This window comes from Plasmodium yoelii (assembly GCF_900002385.2).
Source record: "Plasmodium yoelii strain 17X genome assembly, chromosome: 4".
Classification (NCBI taxonomy): Eukaryota; Apicomplexa; class Aconoidasida; order Haemosporida; family Plasmodiidae; genus Plasmodium; species Plasmodium yoelii.
Window position 1 is genome coordinate 329,812 of NC_036176.2, and position 24,113 is coordinate 353,924.

Here is a 24,113-nt window from a genome sequence, read left to right on the forward strand (position 1 = left end):
AACTATATATGATAGGTTTGTAATATTTTGAATATTTTTTTAATCTCTTACTACCTTTTTCTTAAATTATACCATAATACAATTATTTTGTTTTCCTAGCAAAATATATAAATTTCCACTTATACAAAAAATGTAATAAAATAAAAATTTGATAAAATGGAAAAAAATCTTATTTAAGTAATTGTGATAGTACCATTTTAAAAATAAATTTTATTTATCGTTTTTTTAATATTTAAGCGCAAAATGCGCAACTAAAAAATGTTATAAATAAAAAAATAAACAAATATATGAATTCACAGTGTGATTAAGCAAACGGAAAACACACGTACATATCAAACACATTTTCTTAATATTTAAACATATGTATATAAATTTATGTACATATTTATTAGTGTATGGATATATTAAATCAAGCATGTATATATTATGCACGTGCTCATTCACAAAATTTAATCCACAAAAAATTTTTAATTTATTATTACAAAAAAAATATATACATATTTATATAAATATGTATCAGTGTTTATTTAAAGAATATTACTGTGTGGGCATGCACTGTTCAGAAAAATATATCAGAAAAATATATCATCAAAATGTGAAGCTCATGAATGTGAAGCTTATAAAGTGAAGCTTATAAAGTGAAGCTTATAAATGCAAAGCTTATAATTATGCAAGCTTGTAATTATGCAAGGGGAAACACACCTCGAAACTTTATTTGGTTCATATTTTTTCAATTCACTTCCCCCCATTCGATATTATAATTAAATATGTTGAACTATCCCTCTATGTTTCTCCTTCCCATATATCTAAAGACTATATCAGCGATCGGATATATGTTAACCAATCTTCATCAATTTTATATTCATTTAATCTATGAACCCCTAAATTACTTGAATTAGTAAAATTTTCTAACTCTTTATTGGTACTTTGAATTATATTATTTTTTTGTTTAACTTGTAATAACATACCAGATGATTTATCCATATTATAATCAATAAAAGAATCTAATTCAGTATAATCTTGATTATAGTCTTCAATATAATTTTCTTGTTTTTCATTATATGGTAAATTTCTTTGATATTCTTCTTCTATTTCATTTTGTTTTAAATTTGATTCGATAGGATTATCACGTTTTTTTGTCTTTTCATCTTCTTTTAATCTCAATGATAAATATTTTTTTTCTATAATTGGTAAGTAAGGTTCTATATTTTTTTTCATTTCTTCAATTTCATTTAATATATTTGAATTTATTTTTATAATATGACTATTTAAAATATTATTTTTTTTTATGTAAATACCAGTTCCTTGATATTTATTATATAATTGATGTATTACTGCTTTTTCATAATTTAACAAATTTATAAAATTTTGAAACCATAAATAAATAGATGAAATTTGTTTATTTATTACATCTTGTGGTTTTCCTTTAATAAATATATTTTTATAAATATATATACTACATTCATATATTGTTTTATTTAATTTTTCAAAGCTATCAATTAATTTGTTAATATCATTTTCCTTCATATATATATGTGTGTTCTTAACAATTTGCATCTTATTTCTTTCATCTTTATAATCAATGTTATACATTTTATTATATATAATCCTTACATTCGTAACTCTTCCTTTTTCATTCGAATTTATAATAGCATTATCATTACCACCGCCACTGTTACCACCGCCACTGTTACCACCATTGTTGTTATACCGACTCAGACATATTCTTTTCACATTTTCTTTTCTTTTATATTCCCCACCACCTTTTATTATTTCCTTTTCGTTTTGAACCCTACATAAATTTGTTTTATAACATTCTGTACCTTCTTTATACAACTTATTATTCATGTTAAAATCATGGTTTTGATTTTTCTCTAATTCTACATTCATACAAGATGGTATATAATTTTCTTCTTTCAAAGTTAGATGCTTATGATGCCATTGTGGTGTAACTGATAAATTATCACATTTAATTTGAAGATCATATATCTGCATTTCTTTTGATGTTATAGATGTATTTTGTTCATTCTGATATGGAAGATTTAAAAAGAAATTTGGATTCTCATTTTCATCTAATAGTGAAATAAAAAAAAACTTACACACTGATATTTTATTTGTTGTAACTATTTTATTCAATTTCATATTCATTAACTGTTCCAACATTAGTGTGTGTAATTTATTACATAATAATCTATTTATTTTAATTTTAAAATGTATATTTTTATCACTATATATATTATTTAATCGACCTATTTTTGATATCAATGCCCCGAGATAATTACTATTATTAAAACTTAAATATGTTTTTAAAACTTCGAAAAATATAATTTGAAATGTATTTAATGTACAAGCAGATGAATAAAACTTATAACCATTACTTATCAATTCTTTTTTTTTTTTTATTGAATTATTTTCATATATATAAAAATATCTCTTAATTTCAATATTTAATGGATTTACCAAATTTACATTATAGCTATTTATTAAATAGCTATCATCTATATGTATATATTTTTTTTTTTCTAAAAATTTTTCAATTAATAAATTTAAATAAAAATTTATTATCATATTTGTATTCCCATTTTTCTTTAATGCATTCATCAAATCTAATAATGATATAATTGACATATTTATATTTTCTTTATTTTCTTCTATATTTAAATTTATTCCATTATTAAAATTGGCATTTTTTATTTTTTGTTTATTTTTCAATATACTTTTATTTATATATATTTTTTCTTTTTTTTTTATTTCATCTTTTTTTAACAATCCTAAATTTAACACTTCTTTTTTTGTCATTATTAAACTACCAAATGCTACAAATGGTTTATATATTATATGTTTTGTCTTTTTATTTTTATTCAATCTACAATTACATGTATAATTACATCCTTGATAATTTTTACAATCTTTCTTATCTTTTTCTCGAATCTCTTTTCCTTCAAAATTTATTTCTTCTTCCTCATTTTGTCCATTAAATTTATTCAACTCATATGTTAAATCGTTTTCCAAATCGTCATCTTCTTCTTCTTCTTCTTCCTCTTCTTCATCTTCTTCATCTTCTTCATCTTCCTCATCTTCTTCATCTTCTTCATCTTCTTCCTCTTCATTGGCCTTTCCTAAATATTTTACATCGTCAACAAAATTCCAATTGAAAAAAAAGTTTTCTGAATAATTTTTATACATATTATATGACTTGTTTCGCAGAAAGTCATTGTTTTTATTATTATTATTTTTATTATTTTTATTTTTTTTAATTTCCTTTTCCTCTTCTCTTATTATTTGATTTTTTTTTTTTTTTTTCAACTGAGAAATATAAGAGCTAACCAAAAGGGAGTCATCAATAATAATTATTTCGCTAGTCAATTTGCTTAGATGAATATTTGATAAAAAAAGGCACATCAAACGAAAACATAATAATCTAAATAATCTTTGAATGAAAAAAAAAAGAAATTTTTTTTTTAAATAAAATAAACCATAACCAAAAGATAAATATTTCAAAATTAACATAATTAGTAAACTTCTATAAATGTATATTTTTTCATCAAAATATTCTTGAACAAGAAAAAAGTCAGATTTTATTTCTTTATATAAAAGTTTAACAATTAAGTTTAGATACATTCCTTTTCCTTTTTCTTTGTAAATTAAATATTGTTGAGTTATTTCATTTGGGTAAATTGTTTTTTTTTCTTCATTTCTGTCTACTATCTTTTTATTTAGTTCACTATAAAATTGGCTATGCTTATTTTTTCTATTCACAACATTCTGATAGTTTATCTTTGTTCCTGTAATACCTTCATTACACAGACATGCTTTCATAAAAAGATATTTTGATTCTACATTTTTGTCATATTTTTTTATTTCAGTATCATGTATTTTAAAAATTTCTTCATTTTTATTAAAATTTATACATATACTAAGGTTAACTGGAAAAATCTCATTTTTTACATCAAAAGACTTTTTTTTTACATCATCATTTATAATTATTACACCATTTAATAGCTTAACTAAAGAAAGGAAAACTAATGGATATATATCTATAATAATATTGGTATATTTATTTCTTCGTCTCTTTAAATTTATGTTTTTTTTTTGTTTATTATTATATTCTATATTATTTTTATTCCATTTCATTATATTATTCATTTCATGTAAATATTTTTCGTATATTATTTCTCGTTGATCTCGTTCAATCATATCAATATTACAATTTGTTATATCATTTTTATTTTCCCCTTCTGAAATAACTTGTTTTCTTTTTCTCCTTTTACGTTTTTTTTTATTAAACTCAATTTTATTTTCAACATTTTCCTTAAAAATTTTTCCATTTATTTTTAAAAGTATATTTCCTATTTCTATATTATCATATCCTGATTTGTATTTATACAATTCGTGTAAAATATGATAAGCCAAATCTTCTTTGAAAAAATATAAATTATCAATTTCGTTATGTTTATTAATTATTACATTAGTAAGTTCCTGTTCTATATAGCTTTTATTATTTTTTTTTTTTTTTTTCAAAATTTCTGTACAAATCATATTTTTTTTTTTTTTTTTATCAATTAAAAAGTACGAAACTAAAACATGTTCACACACAATTAAATCGTATTTGTACATAATCATTATTATTTCTTCAAGATTTAATTCTCTATTTTTTATATTTTTCCAATTTTTATTCAAATCATTAATAGCTTCATGTTCTTTACCAAGTCTTTCAATCTTTGACTCACCATTCTCTAAATAGCTATTTTTCCAATTTTTTTTTTTTATAATTTCATATTTTTTTTCTGTATCGCTAGCTATTTTTACATTTTCTGCACACACACAATTTTCATCATATATTTCACAATTTTCCAACTTAAAATATTTAGTCCGATTTGTAAACAAATCATACATATTCCAATTGTCAAATGGAGAAGATATAATATGATAACAACTATCATCAATGTAATTATAAGACATTATTGGGTCGATTAAAAATTTTCCATTATTTATCATTATATATATATATTTGTTTTCTTCACTAAATGGTTTATTATTTTGTTCATTTTTTATATAAGTGATTTCCTTTATATTTGTATCATCATTTTTTATTTCATTTTTAGATTTTTCTTTCTTTTTTAGGGTGTATGAAAATTTAGTGAAATGCATAAAATACATTTTAAAATTTTTAAAAATTAAAGAAAAAAATATTAAATATGACAAAAACATACATTTACATGGTTTTGTGTATAATCGCTTATCAAAATAATTTACTTGTTTGCCTAGTTCATTTTTTATCTTTTCAATTTTGCTTCCTTTGGTGCACTGAGAAAAATAAAAAGAATATATATCCGCTAAACTTATCTCGACCTCTTTCAAGTTAATGCAATTGTAATACTTGTTGTCTATACTACATCCATTTCGTGTCATAATTTTATCTCTCTTCAAAAAATAATTCAAAAAATAAATATTTTGTAAATATATCCGAGTTGTGTCAAGTCTAATTAATATGGTTATAATAATTTCACTTAATTCATAGTCATTTGAAAATGTGTAACATAGAAAAGATGATAATTCTTCCTTTTTTATTTGATATATAAAACTTAAAAATAATAAATCGAATACTACACTAAATATGTTACTTCTCTTAAAAGTTTTCAAACATTTAGACAATATATAAAAAGTGCTATTTACAAAACTTTTATTCATAAAATAATATATTTTTTTATTTTTTTTTTCAAAATTTGAAAGTAGAGATGATTTTTTTTTTTTTTTTTTTTTTTTTAAAAGAGATGAATTATTATTTTCATCATATTGTTGTAAATATTCTGTATCATCATCTTTTGTAAGTGTACTATAAGATGCAATATCACTATTTTTATCATAATTATCACCAAAATTTTTAAATTGATCATCTGTTTTTAACATAAAATCATAGTTTATTTTGGTATCGTTTGAATTTATAAAACAATTTTGTTGAGCAAGACATATTTTTGTATTATCTACAAAAGGGTTTTCCAAAAAATAATCATCTAATCCTGTTCCATTATTCTTTAAATTAACAATTTTAAATACATTTCGTAACCATATATTTTTATATTTTTTAATAAGATTTATAGAATAAAATTTGATATATTTAAATGTAATATCTGTATAACCCTTAAATTGGAAAAATAAATTTTTATAAATATTTTGTATTTTTTCATTTTGAAAATATAAAGATATATTTTCATTAAAATTAAAAGAAATTTGTTCAATCAATAATCCAATAAATATATAAATAAAAGAATAATTTTCATTTGTAAATTTATCATATGAATTATATAGATTTGTTTGAGAATAATTTATATCATTTTTTTTTTTTTTTTTTTTTTTTAATATTTTTTCATCTTTTTTTAAATCTTGTTCTTCACATTTTTTTCGTCTTCCCCTTTTATTTCTCTTATTTAATTGTTTCAAATATTTTTTTGCATGATTTAAAGATCTAATAATTTTTTTATAAAAATATCGACTCTTTACTTTTAGTTTTGAAAAATTATAAGTTATTTTTAAATTTATTATATTTGAAAATATATGTCTAATTATATTTACATATATACAATAGTTACTATTAGCCATATATAATATATAAAGGATGATTAAATCTTGTTTAGGAGAAAATAATTTTTCAGTTCCTTGAATTTTGGAATTGATATTTCGTATATTTTGACATTTTCTTTTATTTCTTATAACATCCACACTTACATCATATAATTTGTTACTCCTTTCTGTGTTCATATTATCTATCCCATCTTCAATAAAACTGAAATGTATTTGTTTGTTATCGCCAGCGTTGTTTGGAACGTTATTTGGAGCGTTATTTGGAACGTTATTTGGAGCGTTATTTGGAACGTTATTTGGAGCGTTATTTGGAACGTTATTTGGAGCGTTATTTGGAACGTTATTTGGAGCGTTATTTGGAACGTTATTTGGAACGTTATTTGGAACGTTATTTGGAGCGTTATTTGGAACGTTATTTGGAACGTTATTTGCAACGTTATTTGCAGCGTTGTTTGCAATGCCATCGCCAATGCTACCGTTTTTGAGCCCCTTTTCATACGACTTAACAAATTTTCTAACTTGACGCGATAAACAAATTGTCTTTGAAAAAAAGTGTAAATACAATGCACAAAGATAGGGATAATTCAAGCCTGTATATAATGATTTTCCATAATTTTTGTGAAGAACTATATTTATTACAAATAAAATAGAATAATTTAAAAATTTTTTATTTGATAAGAAACCAGACATGATATTTATTAATATATTTATATCTTCTAAATAAGATATATTCTTTAATTTGATTTTATATAAATGTAATATAAACCAATTAAAAAAAAATATATTAATTCTAAAAATAAAATAATCATGCAAAATAAATATTTTGCTTATAAAAAAAAATAATATTTTCATTTCAATATCATTACATTTCTTGTTCAATTCCCATAAGCATGGAGATAATTTTTTCATAGTATTATATAAATATACTTTGTTATAATCTAAATATTTTGATTTTTTATAAAATAAATAAGAAAATAGAATTATACATTCATATATATTTATTCCTTTATAAAGGAATATTAGTTTTAATTTATTTAATATTAATTCTTTATTTATATATTTTATATTTTTTAAATTTGTATAAATATAATTATCATCTTTTACTAAACAACAATTATTGTCTACTTCATTTTCTAAACAATTCTTATAACATTTTATGCTATCAATTACATTTTTGCAAAATTTGTTTGGACCATTTTTGCAAAACTTGTTTGGACCATTTTTGCAAAATTTGTTTGGACCATTTTTGCAATGGCTATCATTTACCATTTCAGTGTTATCACATATTTTGTTTTCTTCTATCATTTTTTTTATGCTGCAAATTCGAATAAAAATATTATTTAAATTAACAAAATTTTGATCAATTATATTTTCAATTTTATTAATACTATTACTTTTTGCATATTTGTTCACTTTTTCGTTTATACGATTAGTGATTTCTCTATTTTCATTTTTGCCTACATCTACAATATTACTAGTATTCATACCAGAATCATCATTTTGACAATCATTTATTTGGCTATCACACATTTCGATCTTTTCATCTATATTAGATGTATTATCATTATGACTTGAACTATCTGTTCTCGTTACATCTCCTGAAGAATATTCTGACGAATATTCAGAACTATAATATGAGTCTGATTCCATAGATGCATCTACTTTACTTTCTCCATTTGATGATTCATCACAACATAGATGTTGACTGAAACTTTTAATATTTTTATTTGTTTTATCATTATATTCGCTTTCAAATTTTTCGTCATTTTCTCCATTTTTATCTCCATTTTTATCTCCATTTTTATCTCCATTTTTATCTCCATTTTTATCTCCATTTTTATCGTCATTTTGATTGTCATTTATTCTTTCCCCTTCACTTTTGCCAATTTTATATTTTTCTTTTTTTTCAAATAGTAATTTTTCTTTCTTTACTTTATCATAATTCTCTAAATTTGTTTCCTTTCCCTTTTTCCCCTTAACTTTTGATTTCGCTCCGTCAGTTACATCTTCCGCCCCATTTTCTGTTTCATTTTTTTCTACCGAATCGTCATCGTCACTATTATTAGATTTTTCTTTTTTTACATGACTAATTTGGTTATATATATTTTGCTGTTGATCATTTTCTGTCAATTCTTCATCTGTTACAGAAAATTCGGTTTTATCTTCTTTTTCATTTTCTATAATATTACTACTACATTCTGATGATTCAATTTCACTATCATTAATATCTGTTTCTGAATCTATACTCTCTAAATTTGTGTTACAACTATTTTCATGAGGTTCATTTTCTTCATATTCTTTTGAATAACTTCTAACATTTTGTGTTTCAGAATTTTTATTCCATTTTTCATTTAGGAAATCTATAACAGTTGGTCTTCTTTTTTTAATTTCTATAACTTTATTTTTTTTATTATAAAAATTATTATTTGGTGATTCATTTTCACTTCTTTTTCGTTTTCTTTCATTTTCATTATCTCCATTAGTAAAAAAAGATGAATCAGATAAAAAAGACGAATTAGATGAAATTGACACATTTGATGATATATATGAATTTTGATCATTTATATTTTTTTTTTTTTTTTTTGAAGAATTTATATAACTTTTTTTATTAATATTTCCAGAATCACCATTTTCTTCTTCTTCTTCTTCATCATCATCTTCTTTTTCAAAACTGTTTCTATAACATTCTTTATTTGCTGATTCTCTTTTTTTTCGACTTTTTGAATTATGATATATTTTCATTTCATTATGATTATTATTAATTTGTGACTCATTTTCTTTTCCATTATATATTGGAGATGTTTGAGATACGTCGTTTACTAAAATGTTATTTCTACTTGGTCTTCCTCTTCGATTATGTTTTTTTAATTTTGTATTATTTTTATAATCATGGTTTATATTCACAGAAAAATTATTTACATTTTTACTTTCCGAAATAAAATTATTGCTATTGCTATTGCTATTGCTATTGCTATTGCTATTATTATTATTATTATTATTATTGCTATTATTATTATTATTATTATTATTATTATTATTATTATTATTGTCATAGCTAGTATGGTCCATATAATTGTTGCTACCTGTTTTGTTTAACATTTTTTGTTTATTTAAATTGTTATATTTATTAATAATATTGGAATTATTTTCTATAACCATTTGATTCTCATTTTCACATTCTTTATTTGCATAATAATTTATAAAATTCCCACGACTATTAAAACCACTAATATTTCCACAAATTAATGGATTGCCATTTTTTACATTTCCCATTTTATATATATTAGATTTTCCATATTGATTATTATTATTGTTATTATTATTGTTATTATTATATATATTTTCCATATAATTTGTATTATATATATTATTATATCGTGGGTCACTATTTAAGTTGGTTCCTTTATATGTATTGTTATTCACTATATTGCATGTATATAAATTTTCTGTTAAATTATTATTTTGTTTTTTTTTATTATCAAATGCCATTATATTTATATTTCCTTCGGGATATGTTCTAACTAAATTAGGAAATATATTTTCTTTTACATTTCTAATATATTTCATATTCATTTCCATTGTTGGATCATTTATATATCCTCTCGAAGTGTCTTTATTTATTTCAGGACCATTTCCAACATATTGTGTGTTTTTATTAATAAGACTGTTATTTATGCAATTTATTACGTTTCGATTGTTATTAGCGATGTTGGCGATGTTGGCGATGTTAGCAGTGTTTATGTTTGTATTGGCTATGTTTGTATTGACTATGCTATTTTGAGGAAAATTGAGAGAAGAGGTATTAATGAGGCTCCCTCTTTTTCCATTAATAATTTTCTTTTGATTATTGTCAGACATATTTAATAAGCAATTATTTATATTTGGATAATATAATGAATTGTCAATAAATTGATTATTTTGTCCTTCTTTTATATAATTATTATTTAAGGCATCATAATTAATTTTGTTATATATATCAGTTCCAGCTTGGTTATTATTTAAAATGTTAGGATACAAATAAATATCATTATTATTTATTTTATTACTACCCATAGAATGAACACTCAGATTCGATCTTATTTTTTCATCTCCTTGATTTATATTCGGAATAATAGAAGGCTGACTTATACTTCGACTCAATGTGTTATTTAAATTTAGTGGTATTTTTTGATTATAAGTTTGGAAAAAACTATGATCTATGTTTTCATTAATATTCGGTTTCAAATGACTTGCAAAATATTCGTTTGCAATAATCGGAATTATACTCCCATTTTTTATTCCATCATTTAATGGGCCATAATTCTTTAACGTATTATTGCCTATGTTTGTATTTAAGTAGGTACCTATATTATGAAAAAAAAAATTTTTTTTTTTTTTTAATCGCCATATGGAATAGTAATACTACACACGTTATGCATTATTTTGTTCGTTATTTTTTCAACATTTTTTCGTTATTTTTTTCAGAATTTTTTCAACATTTTTTCGTTATTTTTTCGTTATTTTTTAGCATTTTTTAGCATTTTTCGTTTTTTTTTCCCTCGTGTTTACTTGCGTTTCCGGGGCAAATTGTACAGTTCAAAGAGGAAGTGTCAAATGGCTTGCTGTAAATATTTTTACTGTGTGCATTTTTTATATCATCATTAAAAAGATTTATTTCAGAAGATTTTTTATTAAAACATGTACATTGCATACATATATTTTTTTCATAATTTGAAGGAAGATTATTGGAACGATATGCATTAAATACGTTATTCCCATAATTTAAATTATTTTCATGTGTATTATTTTTAGGGTATATAAAATTATTTGTTAATATATGATTCCCACTTGCTTGGCTATATGCCAGTTCATTAAGTGAGGAATCAAACACATGATTGGAAATATTATTAACATTGTTACTATTGTGGATATTAGAATGTCTTTTGTTATATGCGTAAGTTCCATCCCTAGTATTATTGCCAAACATATTTGATGTATATAAATTATTTGTATTATTTATATCATTACATAAATTTGTGTTAATTAAAAAGCTTTTTTCTATTCTATTATTCCCATGATAGTTACATATATTCTCATTCATTTTTTTTTTTAAAAACAAATTCTAAACAAATACAAAATAAAATAGGTTAATACTTTTTCGGTTATTTCATTATTTTCAATCTATAAATACACGATATTTTTTATTTAAAAAAAAAAATTATAATCATCAAGATTGTTAATTATATTATAAAATTAAAACAAAATATATATATAATAAAAAAACAGCTAAAAAATGAATAACATAATATTCATATATTTCGCTAAAATGTGCTCTCTATTATTATTTTTATAGAGCTTCTATTTTTTTTTATTACAAAAACAAACTATTTTTTGTATCTTTTTAAATTCACAGAATTGTGCCTCTTTTCTTTTCCTGTTTTAAAGTTGGAAAGATAAACTCATAATAATTACAAGCCAAAAAAAAAAAAACATCTGTCTACACTTATCATATACATATACATAATGTGTGCATTATTGGTTTATGCTTATTTATTCCTTTTAAGTAAAAATATTTAAATAATAATCTTTTGTGAAATTAAATTGATAGAAAATATACTAAATGCAATACATTTTAAATTGGCTCTATTAATATATATCGAAAACTTAGAATATGTACATATTAAAAGGCTGGGAAAGGAAGAGAAATAATGATAAGACATATAGATATATTATTACTCTTTCCGCGAAAAATTATATATAAATTAAGGTAAATAAAAGCTTTATAATTTTTCAAAATTTATTTAAGCTTTTCACAAAAATTCAGAGTGTAAAACATACCAAATTATATATAAGATATTTCGACCTCTCTATTTTTCAAGTTTGTAGATTCATATAACTGTGCAAATATATAATTTATTATTTAAAAAATATATAATTTAACTATATATTCATGCCTATTTAGCTGTATATAGCCAAATAACTGCATAAATAAGGAAAAGGGATCTTTCATTTATATTTCAGTATATCTTTGTTTTTAATATTTGGTTATAAATATTTTTTTCATCAAGCTATACAATGCATACCTTCCATATTTATAATATATTTTTACATAAGGGTGGGGATGAACATTGTTTTATTTTATTTATAAATACTATAAAAATACTTTTTTTTATAAAATTTGTGATTTACGATTTATGAATTTTCTATTCTTTTCGTTTATGCTTAAAAGACAATATGCACACCCACTTATCTCTAAACAATACGTAACTAAAATTATAAAATATATTTAATGGAAGGCTAAAAAAGACAATTTGTTAATTATCTAAATTAATCAATCTGAGAAATATAAAAATAATAATCATAATAGCAATAATAAGGTAATAATGTTGCCTTAAAAAATTCACAAACGGCAAACCTAATAAATTAGCCAAAATAAATCCTCACCAACATAATATATTTTTTTCTTATAATATTACCTGTCATGTTAAGGCTTTTAAATTAATTTTATGCATTTCGTTATATTTTCCTATGTACAATGCATAATTTTTTTTCTTTGCGAATATTTTTATGTATTATTCTGTAAAAGTATTCATGAGAACATTGTTATAAAATATTTTACCTGAACAGTTAATATTTTTTTATTAAATAAAAATTTCATATATAGCTATATTATTTCTACACTGCCATATATGCATGTGTGCATATTTTATGTCCCCTTAATTTTACTTTTTTAATTTTATTGGTATTATTTTTGGTGGCGTAAAAAATAAATAAATTTTGTTTGTTCATTTAAAAATACAATAAATAGGTATATGCATATTGACGCATTATTGGAAATGTGTATAATATATAGACGAATATATTTGCGTGATATTATATATATTAATAGTCAATTTAAAATTTATTGCATTAACACTTTTATAGTTCTAAATTTATTGCTAGTCCCCAGATTAATTCACACCCTTTACTTTAATTATTCAATTAATTATATTTATATTTTATTTTATTCATTGTTATTACTGTTACCATTATTTTTTTCCTTTTTTAATTTAGTTGTTTTAAATTGTATAGTTAAATTTTATTGCACATTTTCAATTTTATTCATTCCCTTGTTTTATATCATTAATAATAATTGAAGAAAATATGCTCACATTGTTTTAAAATAAAATAAAATAAAATAAAATAAATGCATACCCTTCCCACATGCACATGTCATATATATATATATATATATAGTATTATACATTTGTTTGACCAACTAACCTTAACATATCTTTTTACCATAAAAGAAAGGCGTAATTCATTTTGTTTTTTTTTTTTAAAAATTATAAAATAATGGAAGTAGCAACATATATGCTACACAATTTTATCCTATATTAGTGTCATTTTAAAATAATAAATAAACAAACAAATATGCATATTTTTTGCTTATGAATTCGCAGATATAAACACATGTCTAATTATACAGAGCATATACCTATGTTTTCCTTTTTTTAAATTATTTTTTATAAAAAAATTGAAAAATAAATCAATACACAAAAATAGGAAAGGAAATTTTCAAAGACATTACCCTTTCCTGTATGCATATATATATATAAAGATTTTTTCTCACATTAATTTTTTTCATTTTTAAAAATAATTCGTTTAAAACGGCAATACATGAAATAAAAAAAAAAAAAAAAAAATATAAATATAAATATAAATATATATATATATACTATATTCGCTACTGCTTAAAGAATGAATTGCATCAAAGAAAATGAAATATGTGAAAAAATTTTCAATAAGAACAGTTGCATACTTAATAATAATGAAAAAGAAAATGTAGAAAGAAATAGTTTTGAAAATAATTACAATAATTGCTACCCAAGTGAAAAAAAAAAAAATAATAATTTTTTAGATAATGAAATTTTAAAAAGCTTAAATGATAACTTTGATAATCCTACCAGTTTTAGCAATAATAATGAGGAAAATAATTTAAATCAAATTGAAGAAAAAATTGCTAATTATAATAATAATAGTAATAGTAATAGTAATAGTAATAGCAATAGTAATAGCAATAGTAATAGTAATAGTAATAATAATAAAAGTTCAGAAAGTAATATACTAAATTATAACGATAAACAATATCGTAATAATATAGAAAAGGAATGCAATCCTTTGACACTCCCCATTGAAACTTTACATACTACTATAGATGATATACCATATAACGAATATACAAATAATATAAATTATAAATTAAAAAATACTTTTGCTCATTTTGCAGATAGTTTAGATACTCACATCATGCATCAGAATACAAGGGAAGATGATTGTAATTCTTCAAACGAGATTGTTGGTAATATTCAAAAAGAAGATGTAAGCCATAAAGAAAAAACAGTTTCTAATAGTGAAGAGGGCGACAAAGAAAGCGAAGAATTATTTGATGTTAAAGTAGAGGATGATAAAAATATGAAAAAGGAAGATGTAAATAATAACGAAAAAACTGTTTCTAATAGTGATGACAATTTAAATAGTAATTATCAAAATGAGGAATTAAATAATTGTGATAATATAACGAAAGAAGAAACACATTATGAACATAATTATAATATTGATCAAAATGAAATAATTGATGGAAACCTCAATGTGGATAAACACAATAACGATGATCATTCTCCAAATCATCAAGTAGAAGATAAAATTGATCATAATATTTATAATTCCCAGGAAAATAATAAACTAATAAAAATGGATATTCTTAATGTGAATTCATCAGAGGAAAATGCAAGTACTCAAGTGGAGACAAACAATTGTGATGATTGTAATAAATCTGAACAAAATGGAGAAAAAAATGATGAAAAAAATGAAGAAAAAAATGATGAAAAAAATGGAGAAAAACATGGAGAAAAAAATGAAGAAAAAAATGATGAAAAAAATGATGAAAAAAATGATGAAAAAAATGAAGAAAAAAATGAAGAAAAACATGAAGAAAAACATGAAGAAAAACATGAAGAAAAAAATGAAGAAAAACATGAAGAAAAAAATGATGAAAAAAATGATAATCAAGACAATATTGACGATTTGGGTAGCCAAGTAAAGGATCTTCAAAATGTTGTAGAAAACATGAAGAAGGAAAAAATTCACCTTTTATCAAAATTTAAAGTGTATACATTAAATAATAAAAAAGAAATCGAAGAACTAAAAGTAATATGCAAAAATAATGAAAAAGAGATTAAAAAATATATTGAAGAAATAAAAAGCAAAAGTTTAGAAATAGAAAATTTGAAAGAAACATATTCAAATAATGTGAATGTTTTTAAAAATAGTATAAAAAACGAAAAAGAACTAAACTCTGAATTAAGAGAAAAATTTGAATTATTAAATAAAACTAAAGAATGTATCGAAATGGAAATTGAGGAAATTAGAAAAAATAATGAAAATATAAAAATGGAATTAAAGGAAAAGGAAAAAATTATAAATATGTTAGAAAATGAAAAAAAAGAAGAAATGGAAAAAGCTAAACGTTTTGAAAACATTGACATAAATGATCAAGACGAATTAATGGCATTAAAAATGGATACAGAGATATTAGTGTGTTTTAAAAAAAATAATGAATATTTTATTATACCAAAATATTTATTTGAAGAAAAGTTTAAAAACATAAAAATACCTGACCCTGTTCAGGAAGATTTTGAAAAAAAGCTAAAGGAATATAAAGATGAACAAATTTTAAATATAAAAAAATTGGAAGAAGAAAAAAAATATATAGAAAATGAATATAATGAATATAAAGTTAAAGTAAATTCACTAATAAATGACACAAGTGAAAATTATAAAAATTTAGGTGAAACAAATATCAAAATACAAGATTTAAAAAATAATATATTAAAATATGAACAAGACATAAAAAATTATAAAACAGAATTAAATAATCTTAATGAAAAATATAAACTAATACATCAACAACTTTGTAAGGAAAAAGAATTATCAGAAGAACAAAATGAAATTATATCTTCGTTAAAAAAACAAAGTAAAAAAGAAAAAGTAGAAATAGAAAAAAAATATAAAGAATTATTCGATATGGAAAATCAAAAAAAAATTGCAGAAATAAAAGAAATGTATAGTAATAAAGAAAAATTATTGCAAGACAAAATTGAAGATTTAATTTATCAAATAGAAAAATTAACTTTTCCTAAAGACGATAAAACTATTCCTCTACGTTCAAATTTAACTAAATTGGAAAATCCCCTTAATGATATTTCTAGTACCGATGATAGTATTGAAAAGGGCAATATATATAATCAGGAAAAAAAAAATCGTGCAAATTCTGTCCTGACTGTTAATAAAAATTCAGTAAGTGAAATGAACGAGCAAGGTAATTTTGGTACAGAAAGCGTTGGCACATTTCATAGTGATTGCATAAACCGATCTGGAGAAAATTTAGAAACTGGAACTGAAAAAAACAATAAGGATAAGATAAAACAAGAAGAAGACACCAAAATACCAATATATCCTAATGAATATAAAAAAATAAGGAAAAAATTAGAAACATATGAAATTTTAATAGATGAAGAAAAAAAAGAAAAAAAAAAATTATTAGAACAAATAAATACATTAACAAGTCAGGTAAAAAATTATGAATCAATACATGGAAATTATGAACATGTCATGTATCAAAAAAATATTCTTTCGAATTTTATATCCCAAATACCATCAAATATAAAAATTGATGATTACGTTACAATTATTTATAACTCTTTCAATTTTTCAAACAAAGAGATTGATTTTATTAATTCCAAGAGGTCACAAAAGTAATATTTATGAGTTAGGTTTCTGGAATATTTTTTTCCATCATGTTATCACTACCATCATGTATTTTTTGTCCCTTTTGTTATTTTACATTTCTCTTCTACTCTTTCTTTTTTTCGTTTTTGTTTTTACCCATTTATTTATCTGTTTATTTATTTATCTGTTTATTTATGTATCTGTTTATTTATGTATCTGTTTATTTATTTATCTGTTTATTTATGTATCTATCCATTTATTAGTCGTTTATTTCATTTTTAGTTGCTTTTATAACGATGTTGCCCACTTTGTTTGCTCATTTGTTGATTTGACATGTGCATAATTTATTTGCTTTGAAACGAAAACGAGATATCCCTCATCTCTTACATTTTTTGGACAAAATGAAATTATTAATTAGGTTTTTACCGCCTCATTTTTAGTTGCCAATCTTGGCATATTTAACCCTTTTAAAAATAACGAAATTCGCAAAGTCGTTTAATTAAGAAAATATATTCGGTAAATTTCATGGGCGCTTTTATTATGCACATGGAATAATATTATTTGAACATTTTATGTATAAAGATATATTTTAAAAATATAAATACTCTTAGTTTAATTCTATTAATACAACAAAAATTAATTACTGACAAGTAAAATTATAAATCAAGTATAATAAAAGGATTAAAAAAAATAACAAAAAAAGAAGGAAAAAAACTATGATAATAAAAATGATTTATTAACGAAATCATAAATATAAAATATGCTTAATTAAAAAATGAATAAATAAATGGATACGTATAAAAAATATATACATATAGTATATACACATACACACTTGCGAATGAGCATAAGTTCACATATATGTATACACAATTTATACTACATATAAAACGAGCTAATTTATTCCTTTTGTCAGTAATCTTTACAAACCCATACATTTGCACACACATAAATATGTATAAATATGTATAAATATGTATAAATATATATATATATATATATATACATGCATATACATATGCAATTATGGATTTAAACAATTTTTGTTGACGCCGAGTCATCGTCTTCTTTCAAAATAAGACTTCCACATTTACAAAGAATAAATAATATTATGATAAAAAATATGCATATGGAAATGTAATTTGCGACAAAGTGGTTTACTATTGATAACAACATTATCACAAAAATAACAAATATTGAATTAAAAAATGACATGAAAATCCCAGTAAAATTGCATATGTCATATTTGGATTCTTTTATGTGCTTTTGGAAGCTGATCGATAGGCTGAAAAAAAAAAAAAAAAAAAAAAAAATAGCAAAAAAAAAACATATACAAAGATATTGACATGGTATAGATATTGACATGGTATAGATATTGACATGGTATAGATATTGACATGGCATAGATATTGACATGGTATAGATGTTGACATGGCATAGATATTGACATGGTATAGATGTTGACATGGTATAGATATTGACATGGTATAGATATTGACATGGTATAGATATTGACATGGTATAGATATTGACATGGCATAGATGTTGACATGGCATGGATGTTGACGCGCGCGCTTCAAACTTACGTTGACTTCAAATTGGTCGAGAAAAAGAAATAAAGGAAAGAACATATTGTGTAAAAAATTAAGAAAATGTAAATGTTCAAATATCGAATTAGGAGGAAAGGGAAAAAATATATAAGAAGCGAAAACCCAGAAAGAAACATTCCCCTGAAAAAAAAAAAAAAAAAAAAAAAAAAAAAAATGTAAATACGAATATGAATATGAATATGAATGTGGATATATATAAAATTGAGAGAACGAAACGAATAAGTGATGTGTATTATTACATAGAAGGTTCCTTTAGGGTAACAAGCTTTTTTTTATTGCAATAATATGAGATGTTTTCAAAACATTTAACCAAAGATATTAAAATAATTGCAATTAAAACTTTGATAAATAATGATTCAACATAAAAGAATTCGCATGCAAATATTGATGTAAAAGGAATTAACATTAACATTGTTATATCTTCAACACTATTTAGAAATGATAAAGAAGATAAATAAAATAGTAATTTATAATCATTAGAAATATGTTTTAAATTTATTTTAATATTTTTAAAATGTGTTTTATATTGATCTTTTAATGTAATTATTTCCTTATTTGAATATGGATCATAATTGTCATTAAAACTATGAACTTGATTTTGCATTACATATACACTAGGATATGCATTAGTATAATTATTAACATATTGGTCAGATTTATTATTATTATTATTATTTTTTTCATAATATTTATCAAAATCATTTTCATTTATTTCATTGTCTTTTATATTTCCTTCTTCAACATTATTTAGATTATTTTGGAATTTATAATTATTATCATTAATTTTTTCTCCTCTTTTTGATGATGATTCTGTTCTCTCGAGCCCAATAGCATACATAATTAAACTTACAATTGAGATAAAAGCAAAATAAATAGATGTTAAATATACAAACAAATCTCTATGATATTCTTGAGAAAAGAATCTAGCAAATAAATACATAACAAATATAATAAGTGGATTAAATATTGTAAATGATACATCAAAAAAAAACTGATGAAGTGTTAAATATTTTCTATTAGCTTTTTCAGTAATAATTATATCATATTTTTTGGAAATATATTCAATTCCATTATTATCCATATCTACTATACTAGATAAATTTATACACATATGATCAACTATTATTAATATACAAAATAAAAATTCAAAAGAGCTGTCAATATAATATTTTTTAATATAATCTTTATATAGAGAATATAAAATAGGTATACATATTCCCCATAATATTGTTCTGGTTGTATTGGTTGCCAATAAAAAGAATTTTATATTTTGTTTGTTAATTAAATATAATGTTATTGGAGTAAATAATAATAAAATAAAAAAAGAAATTATTCTGTATACATAAAATATTGAGTAATGCTCAAATAAAAAAAATAAAATAAATGGTGATATAGCCCATTGAAAAGATGTTCTAATAATATTAAATATTTGCCCAACAATATATTTTTTTAAAACTTTATCATTAAAAAAAGAATCACCATCAATACTACTACTAATAGAATTTGCATTATCAGAATAATAATTCATTTCATAAAAATTATTTTTTTTATCATAATTGTTAATATTATTATCTTCATTGTTATTTCCATTTTTTTGTTTTATTCCACTTTTTTTTTTTTTCAAATCTTCATAAATTGAGTTATATACTTCACTAAACTTTTGGTTATTTGATTTATTCTTTTTGTTATTATTTTTTTCACCATTTTTATTTGTTAACTTATAATTATGTTCACCATTTTCATCACGTTCGCCATTTTTATCATCTTCATCTTCTTTTATATCCATGTCATTATCATTGAATGAACGATATGGTACTGTTCCATTTTCATCTCCATTATTATCATTATTATTATTATTTTTTTTATTTTTAAATATATTTCGTTCATATTTATTTTTTTTCTTTTTATTTCGGCCATCATTATTATTCAGCAAATTATCGTTCAATTCATTTTCCATATTTTGATTAACTCCATTTTCAAATTCGCAATTTTCTTGTACATTACCACTTATGCTATATTCATTATTTCCATGATCATTTATATTTTCTGTATTTCCATAACCCTCCATCTTTGCATGAACAATAAATCTAGCTATACTATATTGTGTTATTAAATATTATAAAATGTATTATATACATATATTATGTATATATTTTTTTTTCAAAAATTCAAAATTTTAAACAATTAAGGAAAAAAAATTAAGAAAAATATAAATTTAATTTATACATGCTTGTAAATTAAGAAATAAAAAAAATATAGATATTAAATAAGCATATAAATACTATAGCTATATGTACATGTAATATATTGTGCTTATTTTTATTTTTTCCTGCTTTTTTCTGCTTTTTTTTTTATTATTAATCGGGATAAAAAAAAACAAATAATATATAACACAGTTGAGTTGCTTATTTAGGGGAAATATATTTTTTTTATAAAATCCCAGGAAATTTTTAAATTAAAAAAAATCGGGAAAAATCGGGAAAAATCGGAAAAAACGGCAAAAATAATATAACATCTCTGTGTATTATATATAGCACACGATCATTATATTATATTCTACTCTTTTTAATTAATTTATTAGTTTAAAAATTATAATGTTTCGACATTTATCAAGTATGAAATATATAACATATGTAAAAATAATATTTACATATATATGTGAATAATTTAATTGGGAAAAAATATAGGGAAAATTCTGTTAATATTTTTACTTTTTTTGGTTTTTTTTTTTACATTTTTTTGGTTTTTTTTTTTACATTTTTTTGGTTTTTTTTTTTACATTTTTTTGGTTTTTTTTTAATTTTTTTGCCCTTGCTTTTTTTTTTTTTTTTTTTTAGTGAGAGAGGCGGGGAAATTTAAGAAAATTGAAAAGATGCACTATTTATTTTATATATTATAAAGACAATAAAATGAAGAAAATGTAAAAATAAAAATATAAAAATTAAAAAAAAAGGGAATTAATATAATGTACTAATATTATTATAAAGGTATAACAGGGTTTACAGCCTAAAAAAAGAACATCAAAATGAAGATCAAAATGAAGAACTAAATTGGCACGTATTATATACATTTTAAATATGTATGTTATATTTTCCCATATATACTTAACCATTTTCTTTGCACTTATTACTATTACTATTGCTATTGCTATTGCTATTGCTATTACTATTACTATTATATAATATTTATTATGCTAACAATATATATTCGTTTTTTGCCCCTTTTCTTATGTAGTGCATTTAAGCCCCCCCTCCAAGTGCCAAACAATTTAAGATATATATATATATATATATATATATATATGTACTGTACATGTAATAATGTTATAATATGCAATATGTACAAAATGCATACCCATTGATATGATATATGTGGATATATCATATGCATTTCATTTATTCATTGGAACTTAAAAAATCTGTACTCGTAAAGGTTGTGTAATAATTTTGTTACCTTTATTTTTTTATACATTTTTTTATACATATTTATTTTTATTTTTATTTTTTTATTTTTATTTTTTTATTTTATTTATTTATTTATTTTTTTATTTTTATTTTTATTTTTTTATTTTTATTTTTTGAAAATGGGTAAAGATTAACTTAAAAAATAATTTCCACTTCCTAAATCCACCCAAAATGAGTAAATACTATATTAGCAATATTGTCTAGGAGCTTTAATATTTTAGTCCGTTTTTTTTCATACTTTTTTTATATACATAATTATATATGTTTTTCACAAATTTAAAATGGCGTATATCTTTAAGAGAGAAGGGTGTTATAGCAAAAATAGATTAAGTGAGGTGTTTCGGAAAAATAAAAGTTTTGTTAATCAACTTATGTATGATCTAACTTCTTTTCATTATGAAAATTATATGAAAAATAAAATTCACAAAAATATTATGACCAACTATAACAGTAAAAAAATAAATAATAACTCTACATAGTTCAAATATAAATATTTAAAAGGACACATATGTACATATTTTGAGTACTATACAAAAATTGCTTATAAAAAATGTTCATGTAAAATTCACAACTTTATATTACTTCCCTCTTTTTATAGATATTGAAAAAATCCAGTCTATGCTAAATTTAATAAATGGGGACAAAGAAAATGCCTTCAAAATAAAAACAGGTATTTTTAATTTCGTTCGCTATTCTTATCTTTATCCTTTTCGCCAATTTTTAACTATACCCGTTTCGCCAATTCTTAGCACAATCCCCCTTGTTATTTTTCTCTCTTTTTTTGAACAATGCTTTTCTTCTTATAGGCCACTTTTACTTTCGTAGCGGGGTCCCAGTAATTACACCTTATATTCAACAAACTAACGAATTTGCTGAAAATAATAATTATATGTATAATTTTAAAAGTTTAAAAAAAAAATATTTAAAAGATGTTTATGACTCATATAAACACAAAATAGGTGGTACTGATCCATCAGTTCCTCTTTTTTACAAACATAAATAAAAATTTTTATCAAAATTGTTTTACACTTTTTAATACATTTGTTTAACAATTAAATTATTATGCTTGTCTATAAGCTTTTTATTTTTTTTTAGTTTTTTTATTCTGAACACGGAATAATTTTACCCCTTAATAATGCACACTTATCCACATTATTACCTGAACAGGACAGGTTTTTTGGGGTTATTATTCTTGTAGTACAGAATAAATATAATACAATCTTATATTTTGCATTCAAATGTTTATATGAATTAAAGTAATAAAATTGCTTAATGTTAAATAATAAAATTGCTTAATATTAAAGTTTTTGTTTTTTCAATTTATTCGTGCTGTTTTATTATTTTTTGCATACGCAACTAAAAAACGATAAAAAAAAAATATAACTAATAAATTAATTTTTTATGTATCTTCATCATGGATAGAAATTATGGGGTTAATATTCTACAATGTGAACATATTTAATCGCTTAAAAATAATGAAATTCGAAAAAAAAAAAAAAATGAAGAACAAGCTGAAATTTCAGAAAATATTATAATCATAAAAATAATGAAAGCGAAATTTAAATAACGATGCATATAATATATGCATATAACAACAAATAAATATACAAAGGTGTGCAATTGCACACAAGTGTGGAAATGGAATGGGGATCCCCCCCATAATGCGTATGCACGGTGTGGAAGAATGGAAGCGTTTTTTAATTTGTCA

The 24,113-nt window shown here is 21.8% G+C and overlaps 4 protein-coding genes across 4 annotated transcripts; 2 read left to right on the forward strand and 2 right to left on the reverse strand.

Annotated features, from left to right (window-relative positions):
- Positions 1-813: 813 nt before the first annotated feature.
- On the reverse strand, positions 814-11,662 carry PY17X_0405800 (conserved Plasmodium protein, unknown function; the record flags this gene model as incomplete). The annotated part of the gene is made up of 2 exons (XM_719824.3): positions 814-10,925; positions 11,131-11,662. The coding sequence occupies 2 exons, from the start codon at positions 11,660-11,662 to the stop codon at positions 814-816; spliced, it is 10,644 nt and encodes a 3,547-aa protein (XP_724917.3).
- A 2,639-nt stretch (positions 11,663-14,301) lies between these two features.
- Positions 14,302-17,361, forward strand: PY17X_0405900 (conserved Plasmodium protein, unknown function; the record flags this gene model as incomplete). The annotated part of the gene is made up of 1 exon (XM_720333.2): positions 14,302-17,361. One exon carries the CDS (start codon positions 14,302-14,304, stop codon positions 17,359-17,361), a length of 3,060 nt encoding a protein of 1,019 aa, XP_725426.2.
- Positions 17,362-18,363: 1,002 nt separating this feature from the next.
- On the reverse strand, positions 18,364-21,009 carry PY17X_0406000 (conserved Plasmodium membrane protein, unknown function; the record flags this gene model as incomplete). The annotated part of the gene is made up of 2 exons (XM_022955054.1): positions 18,364-18,616; positions 19,181-21,009. 2 exons carry the CDS (start codon positions 21,007-21,009, stop codon positions 18,364-18,366), a joined length of 2,082 nt encoding a protein of 693 aa, XP_022811536.1.
- A 1,677-nt stretch (positions 21,010-22,686) lies between these two features.
- On the forward strand, positions 22,687-23,408 carry PY17X_0406100 (conserved protein, unknown function; the record flags this gene model as incomplete). Its single annotated transcript, XM_022955055.1, has 3 exons — positions 22,687-22,855; positions 23,004-23,075; positions 23,212-23,408. The coding sequence occupies 3 exons, from the start codon at positions 22,687-22,689 to the stop codon at positions 23,406-23,408; spliced, it is 438 nt and encodes a 145-aa protein (XP_022811537.1).
- Between the last annotated feature and the right edge of the window lie 705 nt (positions 23,409-24,113).